Source organism: Bos grunniens, chromosome 5, assembly GCF_055505025.1.
Source record: "Bos grunniens cultivar Pamir isolate PY7600 chromosome 5, Bosgru_T2T1.0, whole genome shotgun sequence".
NCBI lineage: Eukaryota > Metazoa > Chordata > Mammalia > Artiodactyla > Bovidae > Bos > Bos grunniens.
This window is the reverse complement of record NC_141169.1, coordinates 76,009,399-76,036,314: the sequence shown is the minus strand read 5'-3', so window position 1 is coordinate 76,036,314 and position 26,916 is coordinate 76,009,399. Positions and strand designations below refer to the sequence as shown.

Sequence of the window (26,916 nt, the reverse complement as noted above, 5' to 3'; positions counted from 1 at the left end):
TGAGCCAAATTCTGTCTACCTGGAGTCCTCATATGCTCTGGGGAATCTCTCTTCTTGCAGAAGTTGGGAAAGGAAGTGAATTTGGCAGAGATACAGTTAAGGGGAGGTGAGGGTTGTAAAGTAAGGATCAACCATCTTCTCTGTTATATGTAGTACAGAACTACCTATGCATGCATGCTAAGTCGCGTCAGTCATGTCCAACTCTGCAATCCTATTGTAGCCCGCCACAATCCTCTGTCCATGGGATGCTCCAGGCAAGAATGTTGGAGTGGGTTGTCATGCCCTCCTCTAGGGGATCTTCCTGACCCAGGGATTGAACCCATGTCTCCTTTGTCTCCTGCCTTGGCAGGCGGGTTCTTTACCACTAGCACCACCTAGGATCCCCAGTGTTACCTATACATATTATAATAGCTAGAAACACAATTATGTAAGCATACCTGTACCGCCCACAATGCAGGAGACCTGGGTTTGATCTCTGGGTTGGGAAAACCCCCTGGAGGAGGCATGGCAACCCACTCCAGTGTTCTTGCCTGGAGAATCCCTGTGGACAGAGGAGCCTGATGGGCTGCAGTCCGTGGGGTTGCAAAGAGTCAGACATGACTGAGCAACTGAGCACATTCTGTATATCCAGCTGTATGATATATCCGGCTGTGTATATGTGTAATAATGACTTAATATTCCTAAATAATACCTATGGTGCATAATAAAACCTACTTTATGGGCTACAAGGCTCAGGATCTTACAAGAAAATAAATTGTTCACACATATTAAGGACTGTATTAATTAAGTGGCATTATCTTCTATCACAGGAAAATCCTGAATGTCAGGGGCTAAATGTAGCAAGGTTCATTTCTCTCTCACTCAATACCCTCAGCACATTTACTAATGTGCCGGGCACTGCTCTGAGCGCTTTAGACGTGTTAGCTCATGTCATCCCCACAACAATCGACAAAGGAAGAATCGCTATGATCTCTGCTTTCTGATGAGGAAGCTGAGGCATCTCTGTGAGGCTGAACGAAACCCAGGCAGGCCAGCTGCAGAACCTGCCTCTCACCCACTGTCGCTGTATCTCCCTGCACAGTTTCGAGTGTCCAGTCATTCAGAGAAAGTCAGGCAACATCCATCGTGCCTGTGCTGGTGCTCGGGACATAATGGTGAATGAAACAGACAAAAGTCTCTGTTGTCATGAAGCAGCCATGCTTGTAAATTCTATTCTCCACATAAGTGTTTATGAAGATCGCATTCAGTAGTTCACTCATTCATTTAGGGATCACTGCTGGGGATCTGCTAGACACTGGGCTAGGGGTTCTCATCTGAGCTGGCTCTCACCTTCTCAGCAATCACCAAGGAAAGTTTTAAAACCAAAAGGTCTTTGTTTGAGCCCAGATTCCATCATTTCCTGGCCATGAGGACTTATTCAGTTATTTGAATTGGCACAGAGACAGTTAAGGGAGGTTTGTAGGGTAAGGATCAACCATCTTCTCTGTAATATGTAGTACAGAATTACCTATATACTGTATTAGCTTGAAATACCTAAAATAGTTATATAAGCACACTTGTATCCAGTCTCCCTGAGCCTCAGTTTCTTCATTTATAAAATGAAGATGCTATTACTCCTCTCACAGGTTGAGTCATACTCCACAAGTCTGGCCAGTGACCCAGGCCTGGGTGGGGTGTTCAACCCTAGGAGTATTGCAGAACTTTCATAGGCTCCATATAGTGAATTCCATGCAATTGCAGATGGGAAAATGCTTTGCAAACTCATCTAAAGGGCTGTGGGAATGTTTGTCAGCCTCGGTCTGGGGTCTGCCCTCTTTGGAAAGCAATCAACTTTCTCGCATGTAAAACACGAGGTGACTCCCAGCCGAGCTGGGGCACAGAGGCAGGCACGCTGGTATTCACCAGTCTCCTCCGTGGCAGTCCCCAGCCCAGATTCAAACCTCCACCGCCCGCCAAGCCTCAGCTAATCCTCAGAAGCCTCGATGCAGAGATGGAAGGCTGGGTTTTGAAGTCTTAAGCCTTAGATCCTCTCTGCAGCACCGCGGGTGTGTGTGTTTTGATTCACTGGGCAGATGTCCAAACAGACAAAGCGATACCTTCCTTGAGGGGGGAGGGGGGAAGTGAGGAAGAGGACTGAGCCAGCTTCAGAAGAACAAGAAGTCAGGAAGAGGCCAGTGGGCACTGAGTCCCTGGAGATTTGGATGTCTCACAAGCACTTTCTTCCCTTGTTTTCCAGGGAACTTCAAAGGTCTCTGCAAGCAAATCGATCACTTCCCAGAGGATGCAGATTATGAAGCTGACACAGCAGAATATTTCCTCCGTGAGTGGATGCAATTTTTTTTATCTCTCTCCTGGTGATGGGTCTTGCCCTTCCATCCTTTAAGCGCCAAAGGCCAGAACTATCTAGAGGTCTCTGTCACTGCAGAGGGCAGGAAAAAGCTGAGCCTTCTGTCTTCCCCCCTTTCCATGGCCAAACCTTCAGGTGTGCTATTTCCCTCTACCCGCAACGCCCTTCCTCCCCTCTTTGTTGGCAAGATCCTACACATTTTCCAGGTTTCCGGTGAAACAACACCTCCTCCAAGAAGTCCTCTATGCCCCTGAAGGGGTTCCCAGAGCCTAGCATCTTTATCATGCTGTTGGGTCCATGTCTGTTTGAGCAACCAGCTCCCTGACAGTGTTGCCAATTCCACTAGAACTCTGATAGAACTCTACCTATCTCATTCATCATTATATTCCCAGCCCAGTGCCCGGCACATAGAAAGTACTCCGTAGATATTTCTTGAACAATCCAATGAGGAGACTCACCAGGCAGTGCCAGACTGGAACTTCTACTGAAACAATGAGATTTTTTTTTTTCTTTCCCCACAAATCAAGTCAAAGTTAAATCCTGATGTAATAGCTGTGATCTTAAATCCACCTGAGACATAGTATCAAGAGAAAGCATTTTGAGACCCAAAGAAAATCTCTCAAGAAGCAGCGAAAACTAACAAGGTAAAATGTTCCAGGAGAAAAGGATTTCCAGAAGAGAGGCTGAGGGTCCTTAATGCATGGGACCACAAAGCCACCCCAGCAGAAGTAGCTGAAAGCTCTGTACGAAGCTCTCAGACAGCACTTCTGAAAGCAGTTTGCTCTCCTCCCAGGAGCACCCCTCCCTGCCCCCGCCCCCACCCGCTCTGCTCCCAAGTGCCCTTCCCCAGCCAAAGCCTCCCTCCCATCCCCCACAGCAGTGGTTAGTATTGGATCATTTCTATGAAAAATGTAGGAAGCATTTTATTATATGGATCACCCCTGTCACTTTCAATAATTACTCCTCGCGTCAAACCCAACTCTCAGGTCAGCCTGAAATCTGGGTTTCATTTCAAAGCCCGTGGAACATGAAGCCAGCCAGGCAGCAAGAAAAAGGAAGGGGACATCAGATCACTCATAGGTCTCTTTTTAAAGGAGAAGGGGCAATATCTTACTAGGCTCGTCCTTTCCCTTTATGAATTCCTGCACGACACTGCTCTCAGATGGAATTCCTGAAGGATCGTTTGTTCTTCCTCCGCATTATGAGGTCTGAAAGTGAAAGTGTCAGTTGCTCAGTCTTGGCCGATTCTTTTCGACCCCATCAACCACTCCATCAACCATAGCCCACCAGGCTCCTGTGTCCACGGGATTCTCCAGGCAAGAATACTGGAGTGGGTTGCCATGCCCTCCTCCAGGGGTCTTCCCAACCCGGGGATTGAATCTGGGTCTCTCTCATTGCAGGCAGATTCTTTACCATCTGAGCCACCAGGGAAACCCCTATTACCTGGTCTAGGGCTCTCAAAGGAGCCTGGCGAGGGCATAGAAACAAATTGAGCACCTTCTGTATGTCAGAGTCTGCACTGAGTGCTGGAGAGTTCAAGAGGAATGAATGAGGCACCGTCCGTGGCTGCAGGCAGAGCACAGCCTAGTAGGTGGACCCTCAGAGAAACAGCAGGACTTGGGAGGCAGGGGCCTGCAGAGACGCCCCCAAGAGAGAAGATGGAAAGGGGAGCCACGTGGGGGTCTGCGCACAAAGCCACACTGGCTGAGCCCAGTGAGGGGGCGATACTTTATCAGTCAGATGCCCAGTGTTGGGGCAGGACCCTTGTCTCATTCATTATTCTACCAAGAACAGTTCCTGGAAGATAGAAGGTGCCCAATAAACACTATTTTGAAAGGAAAGACAGGATTCTTCAGCAGCAATTCCTACCTACTCTATACCTTCATTTCCCGAATTTTAAAGAAAGAATTGTTTAGTGTTTGGTTCATTTTGGTGTCTCTAGACAGAAGACTTGAATGCAAATTAGCAGCGCAGGTTTCTGGGAGTCTGACTTGAGTTGACTTAATCCAAAAATATTTTTTAAGCATCTATAACAAATTGGCAAACCTTTTCTGAAAAGAGACATTCCAAGCTTTGTGGGCCATAAAGTTTCTGTCTCAACTACTCAACCTTGACCTTGTAGCACAAAAGCAAACCCGGAAGCAACTGAGCATGGCTGTGTTTGCTCCCGTGCAACTTAACTTCACTTGCAAAAATAGGCAACAGGCCTCATTTGGCAGTTTGTTGACCTCTGATCTGTAATATGCTAGTCTGGGGTTAGACAACAAAAGTAATTATTTAAAGCTGGAAGATGTGAATTCCCATCATTCTCTGTCAACCTCTAACCTGACTGGCTAGAGAAACTAGAAGACAGAAGTCATTCTTCTAGAAAGATTGCCTGCCCTAGTGTGGTGGGCAGAGCTGGTGCCCAGGAAGGTGGGCGGAGCTTCTCCTGAAGATGGGCTTTTGGTCCAGGGAGATGGGCGGGGCTGCATTTGGGTGGGTGGGGCCTGAGTCAACTTACCCCGCCCCCCCCGCCCCCTTCTGGTCTGTTAAACCTTCAGCTCATCTACTACGTGGGTTGACAGGCCCAAGAACCTAACCTAGATGCCTCAAGCAGGGAAAGAAGGTGATCTGGGGTGCTGAGGAAGCCTGGTGCCTAACCCAGACTGGAGGCCATCATTCCAAAGTGTTCCCTAGAGAAGGTGGCACCAATGCAGAGCCTTGGACTCTAGAAGCATTCATCCATTCATTCATTCGCTCAGGAGATATTCACTATCACTATGTATAGGGCACTGTTGATGGTATGGGGACTCAGTGTGGACAAAATAAAGAAAGTTAGCGCCTTCATGAAAGTTACACCCTGATGGAGAAAACAAGCAAAAAACAAGGAGCCTGTTATGATCAATCATCTAGACAAGAGATGACAGCAGCTTGAACGCAGGTGGTGGCAGTGAAGGAGGTGGGAAGGGGTCAGAGCCTCAAAATATTCCCAAGGGTCTGCATATAGGATCTTCTGAAAGGTTGCATGTGGATTTCCAGGGACAGGAAAGGATAAAGGATGACTCCAAGGTTTGTGCCCATGGAGGGGGCAGGTTGGGATGGGGAAGGATGGATGCTCAGTATCGGCCACAATAAGTAAAAGAGGCCCACGGACTCCCTGGGGAGGTGACATGGAGTCTGAGACTCACAGGGTGGGACCTGGCCGGAGTCAGGACTCTGAGAGAGGTCAGAATGGGGACGATATTTAGCACCATGAGACTTGATGACAGCACCAAGAAAGTGGTGCAGAGAAAGAAGAGGTCAGGATCTGAGCCCCAGGGTTCGGAGGCCAGGCAGAGGAGGAGCCCCAGGGAAGGAGCTGAGGATGGGTGGCCGGTGAGGTGGCCTGGGTAACCCCTGCCATCCTTGATCCACCAGTTGGATGGAGGATCTGGAGCAGAGAGGGAGGCGGAGGATGCCAGGAGGGCATGACTGGCCAGGGGCACAGAGCTCATCTCCTGGACTGGCAGAAAAGGTGGGACTCACTTGTTTTCAAGCCAGCAGACCAAGCTTCAGGCAAGTTCAACACCACTTGAAGGACGGGGCAGAAGGAAAGCACCAAATTAATATCTGATGGGACAAATGAATGAGTGAATGAATGAATGCTTTTACTGCCCAGTCTCCGTGGGTATTCAACGGGATCCCCAGCTTCTCCACAGCCACAGAGTCCAAGGAGGGACAGACTTAACTGGTCCCAGTCATCATCCCGAGTCATTGGACTTCTGGGCCCCACAAAGGTGCGGCTAATATAGGCCTTGCCCACCTATCACTAACTTACCCACAAAGTCATGGTAACCAGTCTGTTTTTTCCAAGCAGCTCCATGGGGCTGTCAGCTGGGTCTGCTGTGTGGCACCTCCTTAGCCCTCTCTCTTCTTCTTTTTTAAATATATATATATATATTTTATTGAAGTCTAGTTCAGGTGCACAACAAAGTGATTCAGTTATACATATACACATATATTATTTTTGAAATTATTTTCCATTATAGGTTATTATAAGATATCAACTATAGTTCCCTGTACTATACAGTAAACCTTTTTTGTTTGTTACATATCTATTTTTTAATTAGAAATCTAGCATTCTATTCACACATAAGTCAAACAAGTAGAATCAAAATGTCATAAATTTTTTAGTTAGGCAAAAATTCATATATTTTCTAAAATATATATATATTTTTTTATATATGTATACAAAAGTTTTTCTACTATGCTTGATAAAGGCTTGAGAAAGAACATCAAAAAAAAAACAGAAGAGATGGAGAAATTGGAAAACACAAACTAAATGAAATGGGAGCACTGAATATGAAATAGAAAAAGTGAAACAAACTAGATAAAAGTAGATCATCATATAGTCCAGTTGTCCTTAAAATATTAGCCCTCTCTCTTCTTGCCAAAGCTGCCTACCTCAAGCTGGTGAAGAAGAGGTGGTGGTGACCAGGTGTGACTTCCTGTGACTCTTACTGTGTGTTGGTGTGTCCACGTGTCTGTCCTGTGCCCAGGGGCATGAGTGTGTGCTGTGTGCTGTGTCTTTTGATGCCTTCGTGTCTGTGCATCTGAGCATCTGTCAGTTTGAATATAAGTGCCTGTGTGTATGCGTGGGTCTGCTTGTGTGCACATGGGTCTCTTCATGGTGTGTGTGTGTGAGTGTGAGTGTGTGTGTGTTGTGTCCAGGAGATGGGAGGTGGCCACACAATGAGGCTGAGGGTGTGAGCTGTGGATGGGAAGCCAGACTAGGGCTTGGGGGCCTCAGCTTCACTCTGAGATGAGACCGTGAAAAGGTTCTGAGCAGAAAGGACTGAGGTCCAGGCTAATGGCACTGTTCCGCTTCTCCTGGAGAACTGACTCCGGGGTCTCAGCAGGAACAGGGAGACCAGTAAGAAATGACAGCCATGACCTAGGCCTGAAATACATGGGGCTTGGATCAGGGAGGAGGTGAGGGAGGTGGATGAGAAGGGGGACTAGTTCTGGAGCCAGCAGGAATTACTGGCATCCTGCATCGGGGTGGAGTGGGGAGGTGAGAGAGAGAAGACTCAGGTGACATCTAGGTGTCCCGTCTGGGAGATGGTGGACAGTGCAGCCCTCCTCTGAGGCTGGGGATGTGGAGGAGGCTGGGTCGCAGGAAGGTGACCACTCTGTTACAGTCTTCTTTCCCACTGGATGCTGAAACAGCTTGAGGACACTGAAGGGAGTAGCTGCAAATAGAGTTTGCTCCCACCCACCCCGCCCAGTGCAGGGCCTGCCCTCAGTCAGGCCCGGGAGAGATTTGCTGAATGAATATACAAGGAACCACTCTCCCTAGAGCCGCCTAGCACATTCCTCCTCTTCCCAGAATGAGGCTGGAGGGGCTCCAGCCGAGCCAAAGCCACCCATCCCAGCCTCAGAAAAGCCCATGCTCTCCCCTGTTCCCCCTTCTCCATCTCCCTCTGCCAGTCCCAGCAGGCCCTGAGGACCAGGGGGTGGGGGGTGGGGGGCACGTCGTTGTGGGGGATACCAGGTGTCAAGGCCTGAGCTTGGGACTTGGAATGAAAGGGCCTGAATTTAAGGTGAGCTCTGCTCTGTGACCTTGGACCAGATACTCACCTTCTCTGAACCTCAATGTATACCAGTCCAGGTGAGGGTGAGGGGCAATTCTGAGGATACCATGAGACAAGGGTTAGGGCGGTGCTTTGTTTGGGCTCCCCAGCTACCCCAGGGGAGTGCTGAGGGAAGTGCACTGCCCCTCCTTGCCCCCTAGAGCTTCGAAGTTCGGGGAGACAGCCTTCCATCTCCAGAAATGCTGAAAGTAGACATGCTGTGAGGGTCACCAACCCCACTCTCCCATTTTACAGAAGAGGAAGACACTGAGGCCCAGAGAGGGACAGTGACCAGCCCCAGCCCAGTACAATTCCTGGGACACGACCTGTGTGTTCAGTCACTCAGTCATGTCTGACTCTTTGTGACCCCATCGACTATAGCCTGCCAGTCTCCTTTGTCCATGGGATTCTCCACTTTCTTGTCTGTAAAATGGGACTGAAAATCAGAACACCGTCTACCATAAAGGGTGCCTGCTAAGTCACTTCAGCTGTGAAGTGACTCTTTTGCCTCCCCATGGACTGTAGCAGCCTGCCAGACTCCTCTGTCCATGGGATTCTCCAGGCAAGAATACTGGAGTGGGTTGCCATTTCCTCCTCCAGGGGATCTTCCTGACCCAGGGATCGAACCTGGGTCTCCTGCATTGCAGGCAGATTCTTTACCATCTGAACCACCTGGGAGCCCTGGGACACCACCTGCCTCCCTGGTTATCCAGGCCACATGTTCCTGTCCACTGCCCGGGAACTGCAGCCCTTTTCAGCAAAATTGTCATGAGGGACGTCCCTTTCAGAGGTCACTGCGGTGGGGTGACCACATCCTGCAGTCAGGAATATCTAAGTTAGAGCCCCTACTAACTCACATCCAGGCAGCCAGAGCGAATGCTTCATGATCAGCACCTCTGCCTCGCACCCTCCGCCCATGGGGATAGCTTCTGTTCTGTCCTGGTTCATTTATTAAAGTACCCAATGCCACCCTCACCACACTGACTTCACGACCTGTACTTTAATAAACATCAGTCTAGGTAACCCCAGGCCCGTGAGAAACAGCAATAATACTCTCTGCCATGTAAGAACTAACATTTCCTGGGGCTTGTGGGTACCAGACATGGTTCTCATTTCTTCAGACGCGTTGACTCATTGCCCCTTATTGTGGCCCTGGGAGCTGGGTGTGTCCTGCAGCAGAGGAGGCCACTGAGCCTCGTGGGGTGGGGGCAACATGGGATGCGCTCAGGCCATCTCTCCTGAGCCAATCACCGACCCCAGAGACCACAGAAAGTCAGAAAGCCTCCACCACCTGCACAGGTGGCCCTCCCAGAGGAAGCTCGCTGGGGTCTGAAATTCCTTTCCTATGTCAGTAGATAGAGCAAATTTTCATGGAACACTTGGCCTGACACACCATACGTTACCCTCATTCATCTCACAACAACCCTAAGAAGTAGGTACCGTTGGTGTCTCCATTACACAGATGAGAAAACTGAGACAGAGAGGCCACACCGCCAGTGGGAGACCAGGGGAGTGCAGGATGGGACCCCAAGCAGCCCACATCAGGAGCCCACGCTCCTAACCACCGCTCTGAGTGGCTTTCCCTCCATCCCTCCCTCCCCCTGCCTCTTCCCTCCTCTCCTCCTCTCTCCTGTCACTCTTTCTCACACACTCACTCTCTCACACTCACTCTCACCTGCATTTACAGCAGCTCATCCCCTTTCACAGTCACTGGCTCCTCATCCAGCACAGCATGCAGGAGGAGATGGCGAGAGATGCCCCAGAGCCCAGAAGCTCCACCCAACCCAGCACATCTGTGTCCTGTTAGAACACATCAAATTCCAAAGGGAATAACAGGCATAAAGAGTTTAACACCATGCCAAGAAAATAAGGAGCCCCGGCTTCCCCTATACCTGATCATGATGACTATTTTGATGAAAGGCATGACCAGCACCTGGCCAGCCTGGCTGAATGGTCTCTGATGGAGGTCTGCGGGGCACAGGACCACCAGGGATGGATGAAACCTTACAAGTCATCTGGTCCCACCTAATCAGAGCCAGACCTGAGACCCAGAGAAGGGAAAACCCACAATCAGGCCTCAGGACAAGCCAGGCAAAGAGTGGGCACTAGGCAGAGGTCTGCCCACCTCCCTCCACCCTACACACCACTCCCCTCCTCCTCTGCCAGACTGAGTGTGGAAGCAGGATCCCCGAGTGCAGCCATCTACTTGTCCTCCAGCTGTGCCCACCACAGGACACCATGGGTGCCAGGCTCACAGGGCACTAGATTGGAGATGATCTGTCTACAGAACGTGGCCAAAGAAAGGGTGAGTGAGGGATTTATGGCTGAGCCTACCTGCTCCCAAAGGCTAGATGATATTCCCTTCTGGGTGCTTATGACACTCTTCATTTTCATCACTAGCATAGAAAACAATAATACACTGTTCCTAGTTTACCTAAGGCTCTGTATTTTCAAAAGCTTCCACAGTCTTCTTCCGATTTAATTACTGTCACCCTGTAAGGTGGGGCTTCCCAGGTGGTGCTAGTGGTAAAGAACCCATCTGCCACTGCAGGAGATGTAAGAGAGGAGGGTTCGATCCCTGGGTTGGGAAGATCCCCTGAAAGAGGAAATGGCAACCCACCCAGTATTCTTGCCTGGAAAATTCCATAGACGGAGCCTGGTGGGCTACAGTCCATAGGGTCACACAGAGTCGGACATTACTGAAGTGACTTAGCAGGCACCCTATAAGGTAGACAGATTTCCAGTTTTCAGTCCCATTTTACAGACAAGGAAGTGGAGGCCTCAGCAACACCAAGAGATTGGCCCAAGGTCTTCCCAAGCCAGTCATTAAATACTGGGGCTCCCCAAGCCTCAAGGTGAACCCCCTACTCTTCCATGCTCAAGCTCTGCTGTGCTCACCTCGGAGTCTGACTCCCCATTTACAGCTTCAGCCTACACTGCGCCTCTGTGCCCCAGTCTTACACATCCATCTCCCCGCTCCATGCTCCCCATGCATGTCCCGAGAGCACCTCAGCCTTCATGTGTCCCAAACAAACCTTGATTTCCCTCCTTACCCCTTGATCCTCTCCAAGCCCCATAAGTGGTTTTATCTAACCAGCCAGCAAACTCGAGACCCAGAAGTTATCCTTAACGCCACCCTCTTCTCCACACATATCCATTCATCACCAAGCTTTACTTCACCTCCTAAACACCCCTCAAATGCACCCTCCCCTGCTAGACTCTTTGCATCTGCCCTGGTCCAAGCACCACTATCACTTATGCGGTGAGAAACAGTCCTCCTCCTGATGCCCTATAGCAACCCTGGACCCCTTCCTAATTCATTTGCTTCTGAAAATGCAAATCAGGACTTCCCTAGTGGTCCAATGATTAAGACTCTGTGCTCCCAATGCTGGGGGCACAGGTTCGATCTCTGGTTGGGGAAGTAGGATCCCACATGCCCTGGGTGTAGCCAAAAAAAATATTTTTAATTAAAATCCAAATCAGATTGTGATGGCCCTGCTAGCTTTAAGACCTTTAAAGGCTACCTGTGAGTCCCCGGGTGGCCTGGGCCCGGTTGCTTCAACTCCCTTAGAGCTCCCCAAGGCCCCGCTCTAGGTCTCTGTGACCAGCCCCTTCAAGTTCCCAGACGAGCCATGCGTCTTCCAGCCCTTGCTCATGTTGCATCCTCTCCCTAAAACGCCCTGCCTCTATTCTGCCCACTTAGCTTCCCCTTGTCCATCAATCTCAGGAAAGCCCTCTCCAATGCCCATGTGAGCCATGAGGATGCTCTGAGAGCCGGGGTGCAGTGGTTTGGTGCACAGCCTAGAGTCAGACTCCCTAGGTTCACAAACCCAGCTCCTCCATTTCCTCCCTGAGTGGGCTTGAACAAAAGGCTTAATCTCTCTGTGCCTCAGTTTTAGTCTGTGTGTGATGGGAGTAATTATGGAGTTGTAAATGAGAACTAAGGGTTCACACAGATCCTCAGTGTGTGTGTCCCCAGCACACACTGATCCTTCAGTCAGCATCAGCCATCTACAGATGACACTCAGTTCAGCTCAGTCGTGTCCGACTCTCTGCAACCCCATGGACTGCAGCATGCCAGGCTTCCCTGTCCATCACCAATGCCCAGAGCTTGCTCAAACTCTTGTCCATTGAGTCAGTGATGCCATCCAACCATCTCATCCTCTGTTGTCCCCTTCTCCTCCTGCCTTCAATCTTTCCCAGCATCAGGGTCTTTTCCAAGGAGTCAGTTCTTCATATCAGGTGGTCAAAGTATTGGAGTTTCGGCTTCAGCATCAGCCCTTCCAATGAAGGGCTGATTTCCTTGAGGACTGACTGGTTTGATCTCCTTGCAGTACGTTAGCCTACCACTTGCCTTCATGGTGCCATATGGGTAATTTTCTGGCATAGCACTTCATCCTAATTGTTAATTACATGTTCATCTGTGCCATATGTCCTTCATGAGAACTTAAACTCAATGAAGGCATGGACCAGGCCTGATTTTGCACCCATAAACCTTCTATGCTCAGCCTGGAACCAAGCATGGTGACGGCCACATAGTCAAAAGAAAAACATCCCTCCACTCTGGACCACACAGCTTTTCCCTAGTACAGGGCACTATGTGGGCCAAATTGTAATAGGCAGACCAAATCTGGCCCACCATTTTTCTAAATAAAGTTTTATTGGAACACATCCACACTCATTGCTGATGGCTATTCTCATGCTACAAGGGCAGAGTTGAGTAGTTGCAGCAGGGACCTTATGGCTGCAAAGCCAGAAACCTTGACTATGTGTCCCTTTACCGAAATATGTTGCCAATTCCTGGAGATTATTTGTAATATGCAACCAAGACTCATACTGTCATGGGGTTGGTAGAAGGTTTAAGTGGGTTCACCCATGGGAAGTACTTAGTGGGGCCTGGCATGTAGGAAGAAACCCAGAAATGGTGTTGTGCAGTTTCATACTCTTACTTGTAGATCAATAAATACCTGTGCATTGAATAAATAAGATATTCTCTTATCCTCATGATAAGTTTTAGTATTAATAGTAATGCTATTCTTTGGCATTGCCTTTCTTTGGGACTGGAATGAAAACTGACCTTTTCCAGTCCTGTGGCCACTGCTGAGTTTTCCAAATTTGCTGGCAAACTGAGTGCAGCACTTTCACAGCATCATCTTTTAGGATTTGAAATAGCTCAACTGGAATTCTATCACCTCCACTAGCTTTGTTCATAGTGATGCTTTCTAAGGCCCACTTGACTTCACATTCCAGGATGTCTGTCTCTAGGTGAGTGATCACACCATTGTGATTATCTGGGTCATGAAGACCTTTTTTGTACAGTTCTGTGTATTCTTCCACCTCTTCTTAATATCTTCTGCTTCTGTTAGGTCCCTACCATTTCTGTCCTTTATTGAGCCCATCTTTGCATAAATTGTTCCCTTGGTATCTCTAATTTTCTTGAAGAGATCTCTAGTCTTTCCCATTCTATTGTTTTCCTCTATTTCTTTGCATTGATCGCTGAGGAAGGCTCTATCTCTCCTGGCTATTCTTTGGAACTCTGCATTCAGATGCTTATATCTTTCTTTTTTTTTTTTAATCTCAGAGAACATTTATGTTTCATATTAGAAAAATTAAAGTAATAAAAATTTTATTCTTCTTTGGTTTCTTTTCTGGATTACATTTTTTAATATAAATTTATTTATTTTAATTGGAGGTTAATTACTTTACAATATTGCATTTAGATGCTTATCTTTCCTTTTCTCCTTTGCTTTTTGCTTCTCTTCTTTTCACAGCTATTTGTAAGGCCTCCTCAGACAGCCATTTTCCTTTTTTGCATTTGTTTTTCTTGGGGATGGTCTTGATTCCTGTCTCCTGTACAGTGTCACATACTTCCATCCATAGTACATCACGCACTCTGTCTATCAGATCTAGTCCCTTAAATCTATTTCTCACTTCCACTGTATAGTCATAAGGGATTTGATTTAGGTCATACCTGAATGGTCTAGTGGTTTTCTCCACTTTCTTCAATTTTGGTCTGAATTTTGCAATAAGGAGTTCATGATCTGAGCCACAGTCAGCTCCCGGTCTTGTTTTTGTTGACTGTATAGAGCTTCTCCATCTTTGGCTACAAAGAATATAATCAATGCGAATTTGATGTTGACCATCTGGTGATGTCCATGTGTAGAGTCTTCTCTTGTGTTGTTGGAAGAGGGTGTTTGCTATGACCAGTGTGTTCTCTTGGCAGAACTCTATTAGCCTTTGCCCTGCTTCATTCTGTATTCCAAAGCCAAATTTGCCTGTTACTCGAGGTGTTTCTTGACTTCCTACTTTTGCATTCCAGTCCCGTATAATGAAAAGGACATCTTTTTTGGGTGTTAGTTCTAGAAGGTCTTGTAGATATTCATAGAACTGTACAACTTCAGCTTCTTCAGCATTACTGGTCAGAGCATAGACTTGGATTACCATGATGTTGAATGGTTTGCCTTGGAAACGAACAGAGATCATTGTAGTTTTTGAGGTTGCATCCAAGTACTGCATTTCAGACTCTTGTTGACTATGATGACCACTCCATTTCTTCTAAGGGATTCCTGCCCACAGTACTAGATATAATGGTCATCTGAGTTAAATTCACCCATTCCAGTCCATCTTAGTTCACTGACTCCTAGAATGTCGATGTTCACTCTTGTCATCTCCTGTTTGACCACTTCCAGTTTGCCTTGATTCATGGACCTGACATTCCAGGTTCCTCTGCAATATTGCTCTTTACAGCATCAGACTCTGTTTCCATCACTAGTCCTATTCACAACTGGGTGTTGTTTTTGCTTTGGCTCCATCCCTTCATTCTTTCTGGAGTTATTTCTCCACTGATCTCCAGTAGCATATTGGGTACCTACCAACCTGAGGAGTTCATCTTTCAGTGTCCTATCTTTTTGCCTTTTCATACTGTTCATGGAGTTCTCAAGGCAAGAATACTGAAGTGGTTTGCCATTCCCTTCTCCAGTGGACCACATTCTGTCAGACCTCTCCACCACGACCCAGCCATCTTGGGTGGCCCCACATGGCATGGCTTAGTTTCATTGAGTTAGACAAGGCTGTGGTCTGTGTGATCAGATTGGCTAGTTGTCTGTGATTGTAGTTTCAGTCTGTCTGCCCTCTGATCCCCTCTCTCAGTGCCTACCATCTTACTTGGGTTTCTCTTACCTTGGACATGGGGTCTCTCTTCACGGCTGCTCCAGCAAACCACAGCCTCTGCTCCTTACCTTTGATGTGGTCAGCTCCTCTCGGCCACCACCCCTGACCTCGGGCCTGGGGTAGCGCCTCTCAGTCATGCTCGTGCACCTTCACAGCCCCCACGCTCGTGCGCCATTGCAGCCACAGTGCACAATTGCACTCATCTCACACGCTAGTAAAGTAATGCTTAAAATTCTCCAAGCCAGGCTTCAACAGTACGTGAACCATGAACTTCCAGATGTTCAAGCTGGTTTTAGAAAAGGCAGAAGAACCAGAGATCAAATTGCCAACATATACTGGATCATTGGAAAAGCAAGAGAGTTCCACAAAAACATCTGTTTCTGCTTTATTGACTATGCCAAAGCCTTTGACTGTGTGGACCACAATAAACCGTGGAAAATGCTGAAAGAGATGGGAATACCAGGCCACCTGACCTGCATCTTGAGAAACCTGTATTCAGGTCAGGAAGCAACAGTTAAAACTGGACATGGAACAACAGACTGGTTCCAAATAGGAAAAGGAGGACGTCAAGGCTGTATATTGTCACCCTGCTTATCTAACTTATATGCAGAGTACATCATGAGAAACGCTGGGCTGGAAGAAGCACAAGCTGGAATCAAGATTGCCGGGAGAAATATCAATAACCTCAGATATGCAGATGACACCACCCTTATGGCAGAAAGTGAAGAACTAAAGAGCCTCTTGATGAAAGTGAAAGAAGAGAGTGAAAAAGTTGGCTTAAAGCTCAACATTCAGAAAACTAAGATCATAGCATCCAGTCCCATCACTTCATGGGAAATAGATGGGGAAACAGTGGAAACAGTGGCTGACTTTATTTTTCTGGACTCCAAGATTGCTGCAGATGGTGATTGCAGCCATGAAATTAAAAGACGCTTAGTCCTTGGAAGTAAAGTTATGACCAACCTAGAGAGCATATTAAAAAGCAGAGACATTACTTTGCCAACAAAGGTCAGTCTAGTCAAGGCTATGGTTTTTCCAGTGGTCATGTATGGATGTAAGAGTTTGACTATAAAGAAAGCTGAGCGCCGAAGAATTGATGCTTTTGAACTGTGGTGTTAGAGAAGACTCGTGAGTCCCTTGGACTGCAAGGAAATCCAACCAGTCCATCCTAAAAGAGATCAGTCCTGGGTGTTCATTGGAAGGACTGACATTGAAGCTGAAACTCCAATATTTTGGCCACCTGGTGCAAAGAGCTGACTCATTTGAAAAGACCCTGATGCTGGGAAAGATTGAGGGCAGGAGGAGAAGGGGACGACAGAGGATGAGATGGTTGGATGGCATCACCGACTTGATGGACATGGGTTTGGGTGGACTCCGTGAGTTGGTGATGGACAGGGAGGCCTGGCATGCTGCAGTCCATGGGGTCGCAAAGAGTCAGACACGACCGAGTGACTGAACTGAACTGAGTAATGCTATTACTATTAATACCGTAACAGGTTAGTAGGAAGTCAGGATAATTCATAAGGAAACTGTGTCTGGCATGAAAGAAAAAGGACATTAAAAATAACAAAAATCACTATCCTTTACTGCCCTCCCAGTATCAGAAACAAAACAGTTATTATCCAATTTAGTTCTTGCAATAGCACGTCTCAAACATTCAGGCACATACTAGTCTTGTTACAAAGATATTGTTAAAATGTGGATTCTTTTCTTATGTATTTTTATTGAAGTATAGTTTATTTACAACACTGTTAATTTCTGTACAGCAAAGTGACTCAGTTATATATATATATGCTTTTTCATGTCCTTTTCTCTTTTTTGGCCATGCTGTACATCTTACGGGATCTTAGTCTGACAACCAGGGATCAAACCTGGGCACTGGCAGTGAGAGCACTTGAGTCTTAACCTCTCGAGAACTAGAGAATTCCCCATATTCTTTTCCATTATGGTTTGTCACAGGGTATCAGATATAGATCCCTGTGCTCTACAGTAAGACCCTGTTGTTTATCCAAAATGCAGACTCTAATTCAGTACAGTTTAACTAGATGGGGTGGGGCCTGAGAATCTGCATTTCTGCTAAGCTCCTCTCATGATGCCCTCACTGCTGGTACTCGACTGCCATTTGAGCAGCAAGGCCTTACAACACTCCTATGAACAGGAGATTATTATGACTCTTCCCATTTACAGGACAAGGAAACTGAGGCTCTAGAGAGGTAAAGACCCTTGCCCAAGATCACAGTTATTAAGTGGCAAAGCCAGGCTCTGAACTTAGGTGTGCTAACTTCAAAATCCCTCTGTGACATTGCCCAGCCAGAATGACCTCCTTCAGAAGACTGTTTCAGTGTGGGGGTCCCTGCCAGCTCGAAACCAGCTTTCTACCAGCCTGGATCTATGTCTTGAGGACTTCAGCCTTCCTAGGCTGGTACTGTTTCCCAGCTGCCCCATCACCTTTTTTCTGCGTAAAGAGGCCTCTTCCAAGGGAGGCTGGTGTCTGAGCTGGCTCTGCTGGAGTAAAGAGGCTTCTGTTTGTTGCCTGCTTGCTTTTTTGTTACCTTGTGAAGTGGTCCTGTTTTCTCCACATTGGCTGCAACATAGCAAACGTCTCCTTCCAGCCGGCCCACTCCCCTAACCCAGTTCACACACACATACACACACGCGCACACACACGTGCATGCAGACACACACAGCATCTCATCTCCCTTCACAGCTGGTGCTCTCTCTGCTGGCAGAAAAATGGAGTTGGGGCATCCAGGCTCCCACAGCAGACTGGCTGAACCGGAAACGTCAGGCCCAGGGCTGCCGTGAGGCATGAGCTCTGAGGATGCAGACCTAGCCTGCCAAATGCAGCACACTGCGGGCAGGAAGAGCCTGCTTCCTTGCAGAGAGAAGGCCAGAGATCTTCCTCGATCCTGCTCATCTGAGCAGCCGCTACTGCCCCTTGGAAGTCACCCCAACCTCTCTATCTTTCTTTATACTGTCGTCCCCATTTCCAGCTGGTCAGAAATCATATCCACACAGATAAGGAAAAGCATTAGAAATCATCTAATGGTCCACACCCATGTTAAACATGGAGAAACCAGAGGGGGCAAGGTACCTGCCTCAGCCACACAGCAAGGAGGGGCAGAGCTGGGACCAGAACCCAGATCTCTGAACCCTGCAGGGTGCTTCCTGGGCTCTTTAAAAACCCCAGAGGAAGAGTCCAGGGTATCCAAAAGTTGGACTGATCTGGGCTTGAATCCTGACTTACTAACTGGGTGGTTTTGAGCAAGCTACATCACTTCTCTGAAATTCAGTTTTCTCATCTATAAATTGGGGCAAAAAATACACCCTGCAGAGGTATTATGAGGATTAAATTGTACCATGTATGTTAGACGCAACGCGGTGTGGTTGTTTAATCCATCCTACCTCTTGTGAGCTGGGTCTTCGATATACTCTCGCCATCCTCATGTACTTATGGAGATGGGCCTCCAATTAGCTGTGAATGGGCGCATCTGGCCATGCATTCCTGTATGGTGGGGGTGGGATGTGTCAATCCAATTGGGGATAGAGATATCATCTCAGAAAAGACCTGCAGGAAGAAAGCGTCCACTCAGGTTTGGAGAGGAGGTAGCCCAGTCCTTGCCCGCCGGGGGAGAGGGCTACTGGATTGCAGAGTAACCCAGCTGCCCCTCACCCTCTTGCCCCTGCTTCAAAATGAGCAGCTCAGGTGCCTCCAGCTTGCAATACAGAACTCCACCCTTCTTCAAGTCCCCCCAAAATAATCCATTCATTCAATAGCATCATGAGCATGTAGACTGAAGATCCACCAGGGAAAGAAGGGTTTTATATCACATGTCACAGTAAATGGCCTAAAACTCTTCCTTAGAAAAATTCCTAAAGTTCTATATAGAAAAATTCTCTTCTTCACAGATCCTTTGTGGTCATGCTGCCACCAGAAGGAACAGGGATGGGCCAGTAGGGCAGGCACTTCCCCTCCAAAGCATACACCCCAACCACCCTCTGGACCGAGCTAAAGGGTTCTCAGTCTAAAAGGACTTAACTTCCTAGGTTGCCATTCAAGCCACCCCAATGTATCAGGAAGACATTGTTTTCCTTATAATAGCCACCAGATACCTCTGCCTCCTGCCTGGTCCACACTGGCCGGGACATGGAGTTGGAGATCCTGAGGTCACTCTCTGCCATTTGAATCTGGATAGAAAACAAATATTTTAGTTTCCAGACACACTGCCAAAGACTCCACACCTCTGGGGCATCTTTCAGACACAGTCCCCCTCATATACCTCCAACCACCTTCCCTCCCCTGCCCCAGCCATCTGTGCCTCTCTCTCATCCTCCTCCATGCTGGGGTAAAATATTCATAAAAATATTCTTTTCTTCTCCTGCCTGTTTGTTCATCCTTCCTTCTTGTCTTGAGAGGTTTTTTAAATTTGCTTTTGCTTTTATTCTCTTCTGTTTTCTTTGCAATGTGTCAGTTTCTTCCTCTTTCCGGACCACCTCTCCACATTGATTCACAAGGCGAGCTTGTATAGGGGGCTTTCTGTATCTCTGGCTTTGAATTAGGTATTGAGGACAGAATGAATGAAGAGAGAGAACTAAAAAAACAACTACAATCCTGTCTCTCATGGGATCCCATGACCTATGGTGGATGCATATATATAAACAACTATTTACTATAATAACTATCTGAGCAAGTGTTTACTATATGGTTTCAGAGACCTATCTTAAGTACATTATCAGAATTAACTCATTTAGTCCTCACAATAATGTTAAGAGGCAAGAACTATCACCACACCCATTTTACAGGTAAGGAAATTGAGGCATGAAGAGATGAGAGGACTTACCCAAACTTTTACAGCTAATAAATGCTAAAGCCAGAGTCCAACCACCCAGCTCTGACCACTATGACACACTGCCTTTCTCTGTGCCCCAAGTGCCCCAAAGTGCCGAGGAGAAAGCTAATAAGTTTGCCTAAAGAAATCAGGAAAGGCATCATGGAGGAGGGGACTTTGAGCTGGGCTTTGATGGATGAATAGAAGTTGGCTGAGTGAAAAAGAGCAAGAAAGACATTCTAGGAAGAAAGCTCAGTAAGGCAAAAGTCAGAAACGTGCAATAATATGTCATGGGAAGTTTGTTGTGGCTGGACAGAAGGGAAGGTGGGGCTGGGGAGAGACCAAGTCTCACAGGGCCATGTGAGTCTCATGAAGTGCTGGGGTTTGATCCTTGAAGAAGTGGGGAGCCCCTGTGAATTGAGCAGTGGCATGCTCCCTCTCTCTCCCTCCCTAGTATTGCTAAGCAACCTCCACTCTGGTCCTGTGTCCATAAAACTCACCCAGCCCCCACTCCTGTGAGCTCCTCCCTCTCCTCCCTCTGACACACCACCTCTCATCTCACAGCCATGGCATTCTCTCTCCCCACCCACTGTGTTCTCCAGGGGCTGTGAGGGCCTCGAGCATCTTCCCGATCCTGAGTGTGATTCTGCTCTTCATGGGTGGACTCTGCATCGCAGCCAGCGAGTTCTATAAGACTCGACACAACATCATCCTGAGTGCCGGCATCTTCTTCGTGTCTGCAGGTAAGAGCTGCTGCGCCAGGCGGCCCGAGGCCAGGCCCACCAGCAGGGAGGAGGCTGAGGTTGCGGGGCCTGGTGACTGGAGGGGCCTGGCAGAGAAAGGAGGGGAGAGAGGAGAGGGATTTCTGGACCTTCCAACAGGCCAAGTCGCACAGAAGGCAGGCTGTGCTGGGCTCCCACGCCATAGCCAGGCCTGAGCCCTCCACTGAGTCCACCGGGATTGCCCCCACACCTGACCTTTAGCCCAGTGACTCACCTTTCCCCCACCTCCTGAGAGAAGGCCCCACTCCCAATGCTGGGTCTATCCTCATCACCCTCTTCCCTCCCTGTCCTACCCAGGTGGGAGCAGGCAGGCATTCAAAACCCCATTTCTCAGCACAACTACGTGACAAGTCACACTGGGTTCAGATGCCAGAAGAAGAACATGGGTTGTAGCATAAGCCATTTAATAACGACAACTAACGTTTAAGCAGCACTTACCACATGCAGACTCTTAACAGCTTTCATGTGTATTAACTCACATGTAGTAGTAACTCATACGTATTCATGTGTATTAATCTTCCCCCAACCTAAAAGAAGCAAGCACTATTATTATATCCACTTCACAGATATGGAAACTCAGATGATGGTTACCTTGCCAAAGGCTTTGCATATAGGCAGTCTGGCTCCAGGAACCAGACTTAACCCCTTGCCTGTGGTTCTTATTTAGACTCTAAGTTGTGTCCGACTCTTTCATACCCTATGGACTGTAGCCCATCAGGTCCAGGCAAGAATACTGGAATGGGTTGCCATTTCCTTCTCCAGGGGATCTTCCTGACCCAGGGATTGAACTGCAGTGGCAGGCATTGGCAGGCAGATTCTTTAAAACTGAGCCACCAGGGAAGCCCTAACCCCCTGCTACAGCAGCTTCAAATCCCAATGCAGCCTTAAGCAACTTACTTAACCTCTCTGCAATCTGTTTTCTCATCTGCAAACCCTTTGCAAAGCACTCAGCTGTGAAAGCAGGTAGTAAATGCTCAATAACTAATATTATTATTACTCAGTATATTGTAGAATGCCCGGTTGTTCTCTCCCTTCTTCCCGTATCTGTGATTCTGTTAGCTCTTCCCTTTCTGGCTCTCTCCAAACAGAATGATAGGATAGTAAGGTGATGCTTGCAACTTCCCCCTATATCAGCCCATCCATTCTCCACAAAAACGGCTGGGCCAGGGAAAGCACATCCAGGTGTCCGCCCACCGCCATCCTGCCCAGGGCCTGGCATCCTCCTTGGATACTAACCATCATTATTTCTGCTTTCCCCTCCACCCTGCCTCCTCTCCACACCCATCCCGCCCGCAGGTCTGAGTAACATCATTGGCATTATAGTGTACATATCTGCCAATGCCGGAGACCCCTCCAAGAGCGACTCCAAAAAGAATAGTTACTCCTACGGCTGGTCCTTCTACTTCGGGGCCCTGTCCTTCATCATCGCCGAGATGGTCGGGGTGCTGGCCGTGCACATGTTTATCGACCGGCACAAACAGCTGCGGGCCACAGCCCGCGCCACGGACTACCTCCAGGCCTCCGCCATCACCCGCATCCCCAGTTACCGCTACCGCTACCAGCGCCGCAGCCGCTCCAGCTCGCGCTCCACCGAGCCCTCACACTCCAGGGACGCCTCCCCCGTGGGCATCAAGGGCTTCAACACCTTGCCGTCCACGGAGATCTCCATGTACACCCTCAGCAGGGACCCCCTGAAGGCCGCTACCACGCCCACCGCCACCTACAACTCCGACAGGGATAACAGCTTCCTCCAAGTTCACAACTGTATCCAGAAGGAGAACAAAGACTCTCTCCACTCCAACACAGCCAACCGCAGGACCACCCCTGTATGAAGCCCACGGGGGCCTCGCCGGCGCCGCCCAGAGCCGGGAGGAGGGGCGCGGCCCGCGGGATGGGCCGGGGGGTGAAGGGAGGGTGGGGGGCGGGGACACCAAACCATACCAGGGGGGACAAACCTTTCAAAAGGCAAGCAAAAAAACAAAAACAAAAAAACAACAAAAAAAGAGAAAAACATAACAAGTAAATTAAAAAAAAAAAAGAACAACATATAAGAGGAACAAAGGCAAAACAATAAATGTGCAAAAATATAAACGAGGGAAGGAAAAACAAACTTTAAAAAAAAGCGAGAGGATAAAAATTAAAAATAGAAAATAAATCTAAATGAAAATGCATGATTTCCCATGTACCATTATTTTAACATTTAATAAAAACTAATTTAAATGAAAACATACAAGGGAACCAAGATAATATTAAAGCAAAAAAAAAAAAATGAGAAGGAGCAGAAAGGAAGGGAAACGTTCTTTGCATTTATCAGGGGTTTATGTTACTTTTTTTTTTTTTTAACGCAGGGAGAGTTACTTTTCTGTTCCCTTTAACCCCAAGCGGGCTCCGCCTCCCTGGGAGAGTGGGGGAGGTGGAGACTCAGGGGCCCCGGGGCCAGGTTAGCCTCTTGGTCACTGCCAGGTCCCTGGAGCCTCAGGATGGGTGCCCCAGGAACGCTGGGCAAGCTCGGTGGCTTGCGAGCCGGCTCCACCCAGCATTGATGGGGCAATTGTAGGCCTCCAGGTGACCCAAGAGTCCTTGGTCCCTCCTGTCCGAAAGGTGCCTGGAGGGGGGTGCATCTGGGGCTTGCCCAGCCCTGGGGTTCCCAGTCCTTATGGTCCTTAACCCACTGTGATGACTTCCTAGGCCTTGAGGGAAGGGAAGGAGAGGGGATGGCTGCTAGTGGCTTGCTGAGATGCCCGGAAAACCCCGGAATCCTCAGGGTGAGCCTCTTGGGGTCACCACCCCAAGCTCCTGTCCTTGTGGGCAGGAGATGCCCACCCCCCGGGGGGATATAAAGCGTCTCTCCCTCCTCACCCCTCACCTCAGGGCCATGCGATGACCCTGGGGCGATGGCGGACCCCCAGACTCATCGGCCCCCAACCTCTTGGGAAGGGGGCTCACTGACCCTTTGGGGGTCCTTGGACTCGCTGAAGCCCCCTCAGGGCCCAGCGGGTCCAACAATGACACTGCAAAAAGGTTTCTTTTTACAAAAGAAAAAGGAAAAACAAGTGGTGATTTTTTTTTAATAAAAAAACCACAGACTATAAATAAATGTAAATATATAATAAGTGGATTTACTTGCAAGAAAATCAGATAGTATTTTTCTTTTAATTCTTTTCCAGCTTTAAACTGTGAAAACAAACAAAAAAAAATGGGGTGGGGTGGGGGACTTAAAATTTAGCAGGGAACTTGTAAAGAGAAAACAGAAAACAAACATACAAATCCATTTTAAAAAACCAACAAGCTGTTGTGAGAGATGAGAGCTGGGCTTCAAGCAGGAGGGGAAAGGGAGAGGCCCCAGGGAGCCACAGGGGCTGTGACAAAAGATGTCTTTCCTTCCTCCGAGAAAGTGCTGCTCATATGAAAGAGAGAGAACCATCATTGAGAATCTGCTCCACACAAGGGAGATAGCACACCCATTCCCACACTCACACACACACACTCTCACAGTCCTCGAAGCCCAGCAGTGGAATCACTCATGGGGACACACACTCAGTCCAAACCCTTCCATCCAGTTCCCCAGCCAGTAGCAGGATTCAGAGAAGACTGGCTCATGCCCTCCAAAGCCATTGATGACACAGCTCCATACTGGCCTTTTTGTTCATGCACACCCTTTCACCACACCACATGCACACACACACACAATACACACTCACACAGTTTGCATGCATGGAAAGGGCACTAGTCTGGAATCCCGCTCTGGATTCTGGAATCCCCGGCTTTGAGGCTTCCCTGGGCCTCAGTTTCTCCCTGTATAAACATGTGGATTGGCCCAGATGAGCTCTGAAGGCACATTCTCATGCTTGGTGTCCATGACTCTTAAGATCTGCCACCTGCCCAGAGGAGGATGCCAAGGGATGACCAGAATGGCTGCCATCCAGCCCCCAGACATTCCCAAATCATCAGTCAGCCACTCAGATGCTCAGCCACACACACACACACACACACACACACGCACCATATGCCTCCTCACTGTGCTCCCAACCCCCTGCCCCTACATCCAATGTCAAAGCAAAAATACACACGTGAGCAAATGTATTCTGCCGTTCAGACAGAGAGGGAAAGGTCCCAGAGGGCCCCAAAGCCACTCTTTGTTTTGTGTCCCCTTTCTTGACTTCCATAACCCGGTCACAGAGAGCAGAGGGGACTTCCTTGGAGGAAGATCAGCCACCAGGCTTCCCCCATAGTGTTTGGGGGTCAGGGGAAAGGAGTTTCCCCTGAGGTTTGCTGGGACAGGTGAAGGCTGAGAGATGGAGAGCAGAGCTTTACACAGTTGGTCCCAGCGTGAGGAACAACCCCAAAGCTAACCTTAGACTACAGACTAAAGTTTGAGGGTGTCCCATGTTGCTCCCCTTTCTCCCCAGAGCAGCAAGGCCCATTCAGAAGGAAAGAAAACCAATCGCTTTCCCAAGCTTGAATTTCAGCCCAGCCTGCCAGTTACTGTGCTGAAGGCAGGGGCCCCTCCTGCCCCCATCAGCATGGCTTGGTTCGTCTCTTTCTGGACATTGGCCTGGCCTTCTCTTAAGTTGAGCTCTGGGGGGTTGGGGGAATGGCTGGAAAAGCTTCAGGGGCTTGCCCACTCCCAGCTGCCCTTCCCATCCTTTGTCTGGGGAAGGAAAGCTCTTTTCTCAGATCAGTAGCAGCTGGAACCCTAAACCCAGCCTGAGCCACAAGACAGAATATCTGCCCGCCAACCTGGAAGTTCCCTGGAGGCCACGGGGGCTCCAGGACAGAGTCATGGCAGCCAAAGCCAGGGGTGGGGGCCACCCAGTATTTCTCAGTCTGAGCAGAAGTCATAATCGCTCCCTTCCCACCTCAGCCTTGCCCACTGCCCCCCCAGATTCCAAACCTGAAAGGATCAAGTAGGAGAGATAAGGGAGAAGCCCCAAGAAAACAACAAGTGGGCACTGTCCAAAGAGGAAACTTGACCCCAGTTCTCTGAGTCCTGGCAGAGTGTCTGGGATGGCAATCAGCACTTTTTCCTGGGCCATGAGGCCTGGGGCCTGGGTCCCCTTGAAGAAGGCCATGCAGGTATAGGGTGAAAGGGCTAGGGGGCCTGGAGGGAAGGAGCTGGGTTCAGGACCGTGAAGGCGCCACTTGCCAGGGTGGACAATTGCTCATGTCCAGCTCAAACCAGTTCAAGAAACCAACCTCCATTTTATTTTCTTGGTGGGTCCTTTTTTTTTTCAGACTGTTAACAGAAAAAAATTTTAAAAAGCTGAAAACTGAAAAAAGAAAAAAAAAATCCTGGTACATGAAATAAAGATTTTTTTTTATAGCTTGGTCCTCATGTCAGTGGATTTCTTTCATTGCTTTCCCAGCTCCTAGCATCCCATTTAAGATCATTCTAAAGCTGAAATCTGAGAACTCAGATTCTCAGACCTGAGTTGAGGAAGAGGAGGCTTAGAAGCCACACAGTAGAATAGCCCTACTCCCCAGGTCATGCGATTCCTCCTAAATATCCTTTACTGATATTTACACACCTCCAGCAACAGGAGGCCCACCTACTTCATAGGCAGCCCCAGCCCATGCTCACTGGTAAAAGTCTCCTCCCCACATGCATTTCAACCCACCTCTTCCATTGACCAGCAGCAATGAATGAATCCCTTCCCTTTGCAGCACAATAGTCCCTCAGATATTTGAAGGCCGTGAACATAACATCCTTGAGTTTTCAGCTTTAGAATAAATCAGCCTCCATCAACATCCCAACATCACTCCAGGGTTTCAATTTTCCCAGTGAAAGTGTGCAGCCTGGAATGGGCATGACCCTGCCAGTGTACTTAGAGGGTCCGCTGTACAGGGGTGCTCTTCAGAGGGGACTGTGGATTGGGAGACAAGTAGGGAAGGAAGGTCTAGCAGGGGGACCTGGGACTCTCCAAATGTGAAAGGCAAGACGAGATGTGTCTTAGTCTTCTCAGGCTGGTATAACAAAGTACCATAAACGGGATGGCTATTTCTCACTGTTCTGGAGTCCAGAATGTCTAAAATCAAAGTGTCAGATTCGATTCCTGATGAAAACAATCTTCCTGCTTGCGGACGGCCACACTCTCACTGTCCTCACACAGCACAGCCAGCCTCTGGTCTTCTTTTATGATAAGGACACTAATCACATCATGTGGGCCCCACCCTTATGACCTAATCTAAGCCTC

At 48.4% G+C, this 26,916-nt stretch overlaps 1 protein-coding gene across 2 annotated transcripts in view; it reads left to right on the top strand.

Moving 5' to 3' along the window:
- Window positions 1–26,045, top strand: part of CACNG2 (calcium voltage-gated channel auxiliary subunit gamma 2) — a 124,891-nt gene extending 98,846 nt beyond the window's left edge. For both annotated transcript variants that reach the window (XM_086401351.1, XM_086401350.1), the window contains 3 exons: window positions 2,237–2,320; window positions 20,543–20,683; window positions 22,019–26,045. In XM_086401351.1, coding sequence (XP_086257477.1) covers window positions 2,237–2,320; window positions 20,543–20,683; window positions 22,019–22,554 — 761 coding nt within the window. In that variant the 3' untranslated portion in view covers window positions 22,555–26,045. The remainder of the gene's footprint in view (window positions 1–2,236; window positions 2,321–20,542; window positions 20,684–22,018) is intronic.
- Window positions 26,046–26,916: the final 871 nt, after the last annotated feature.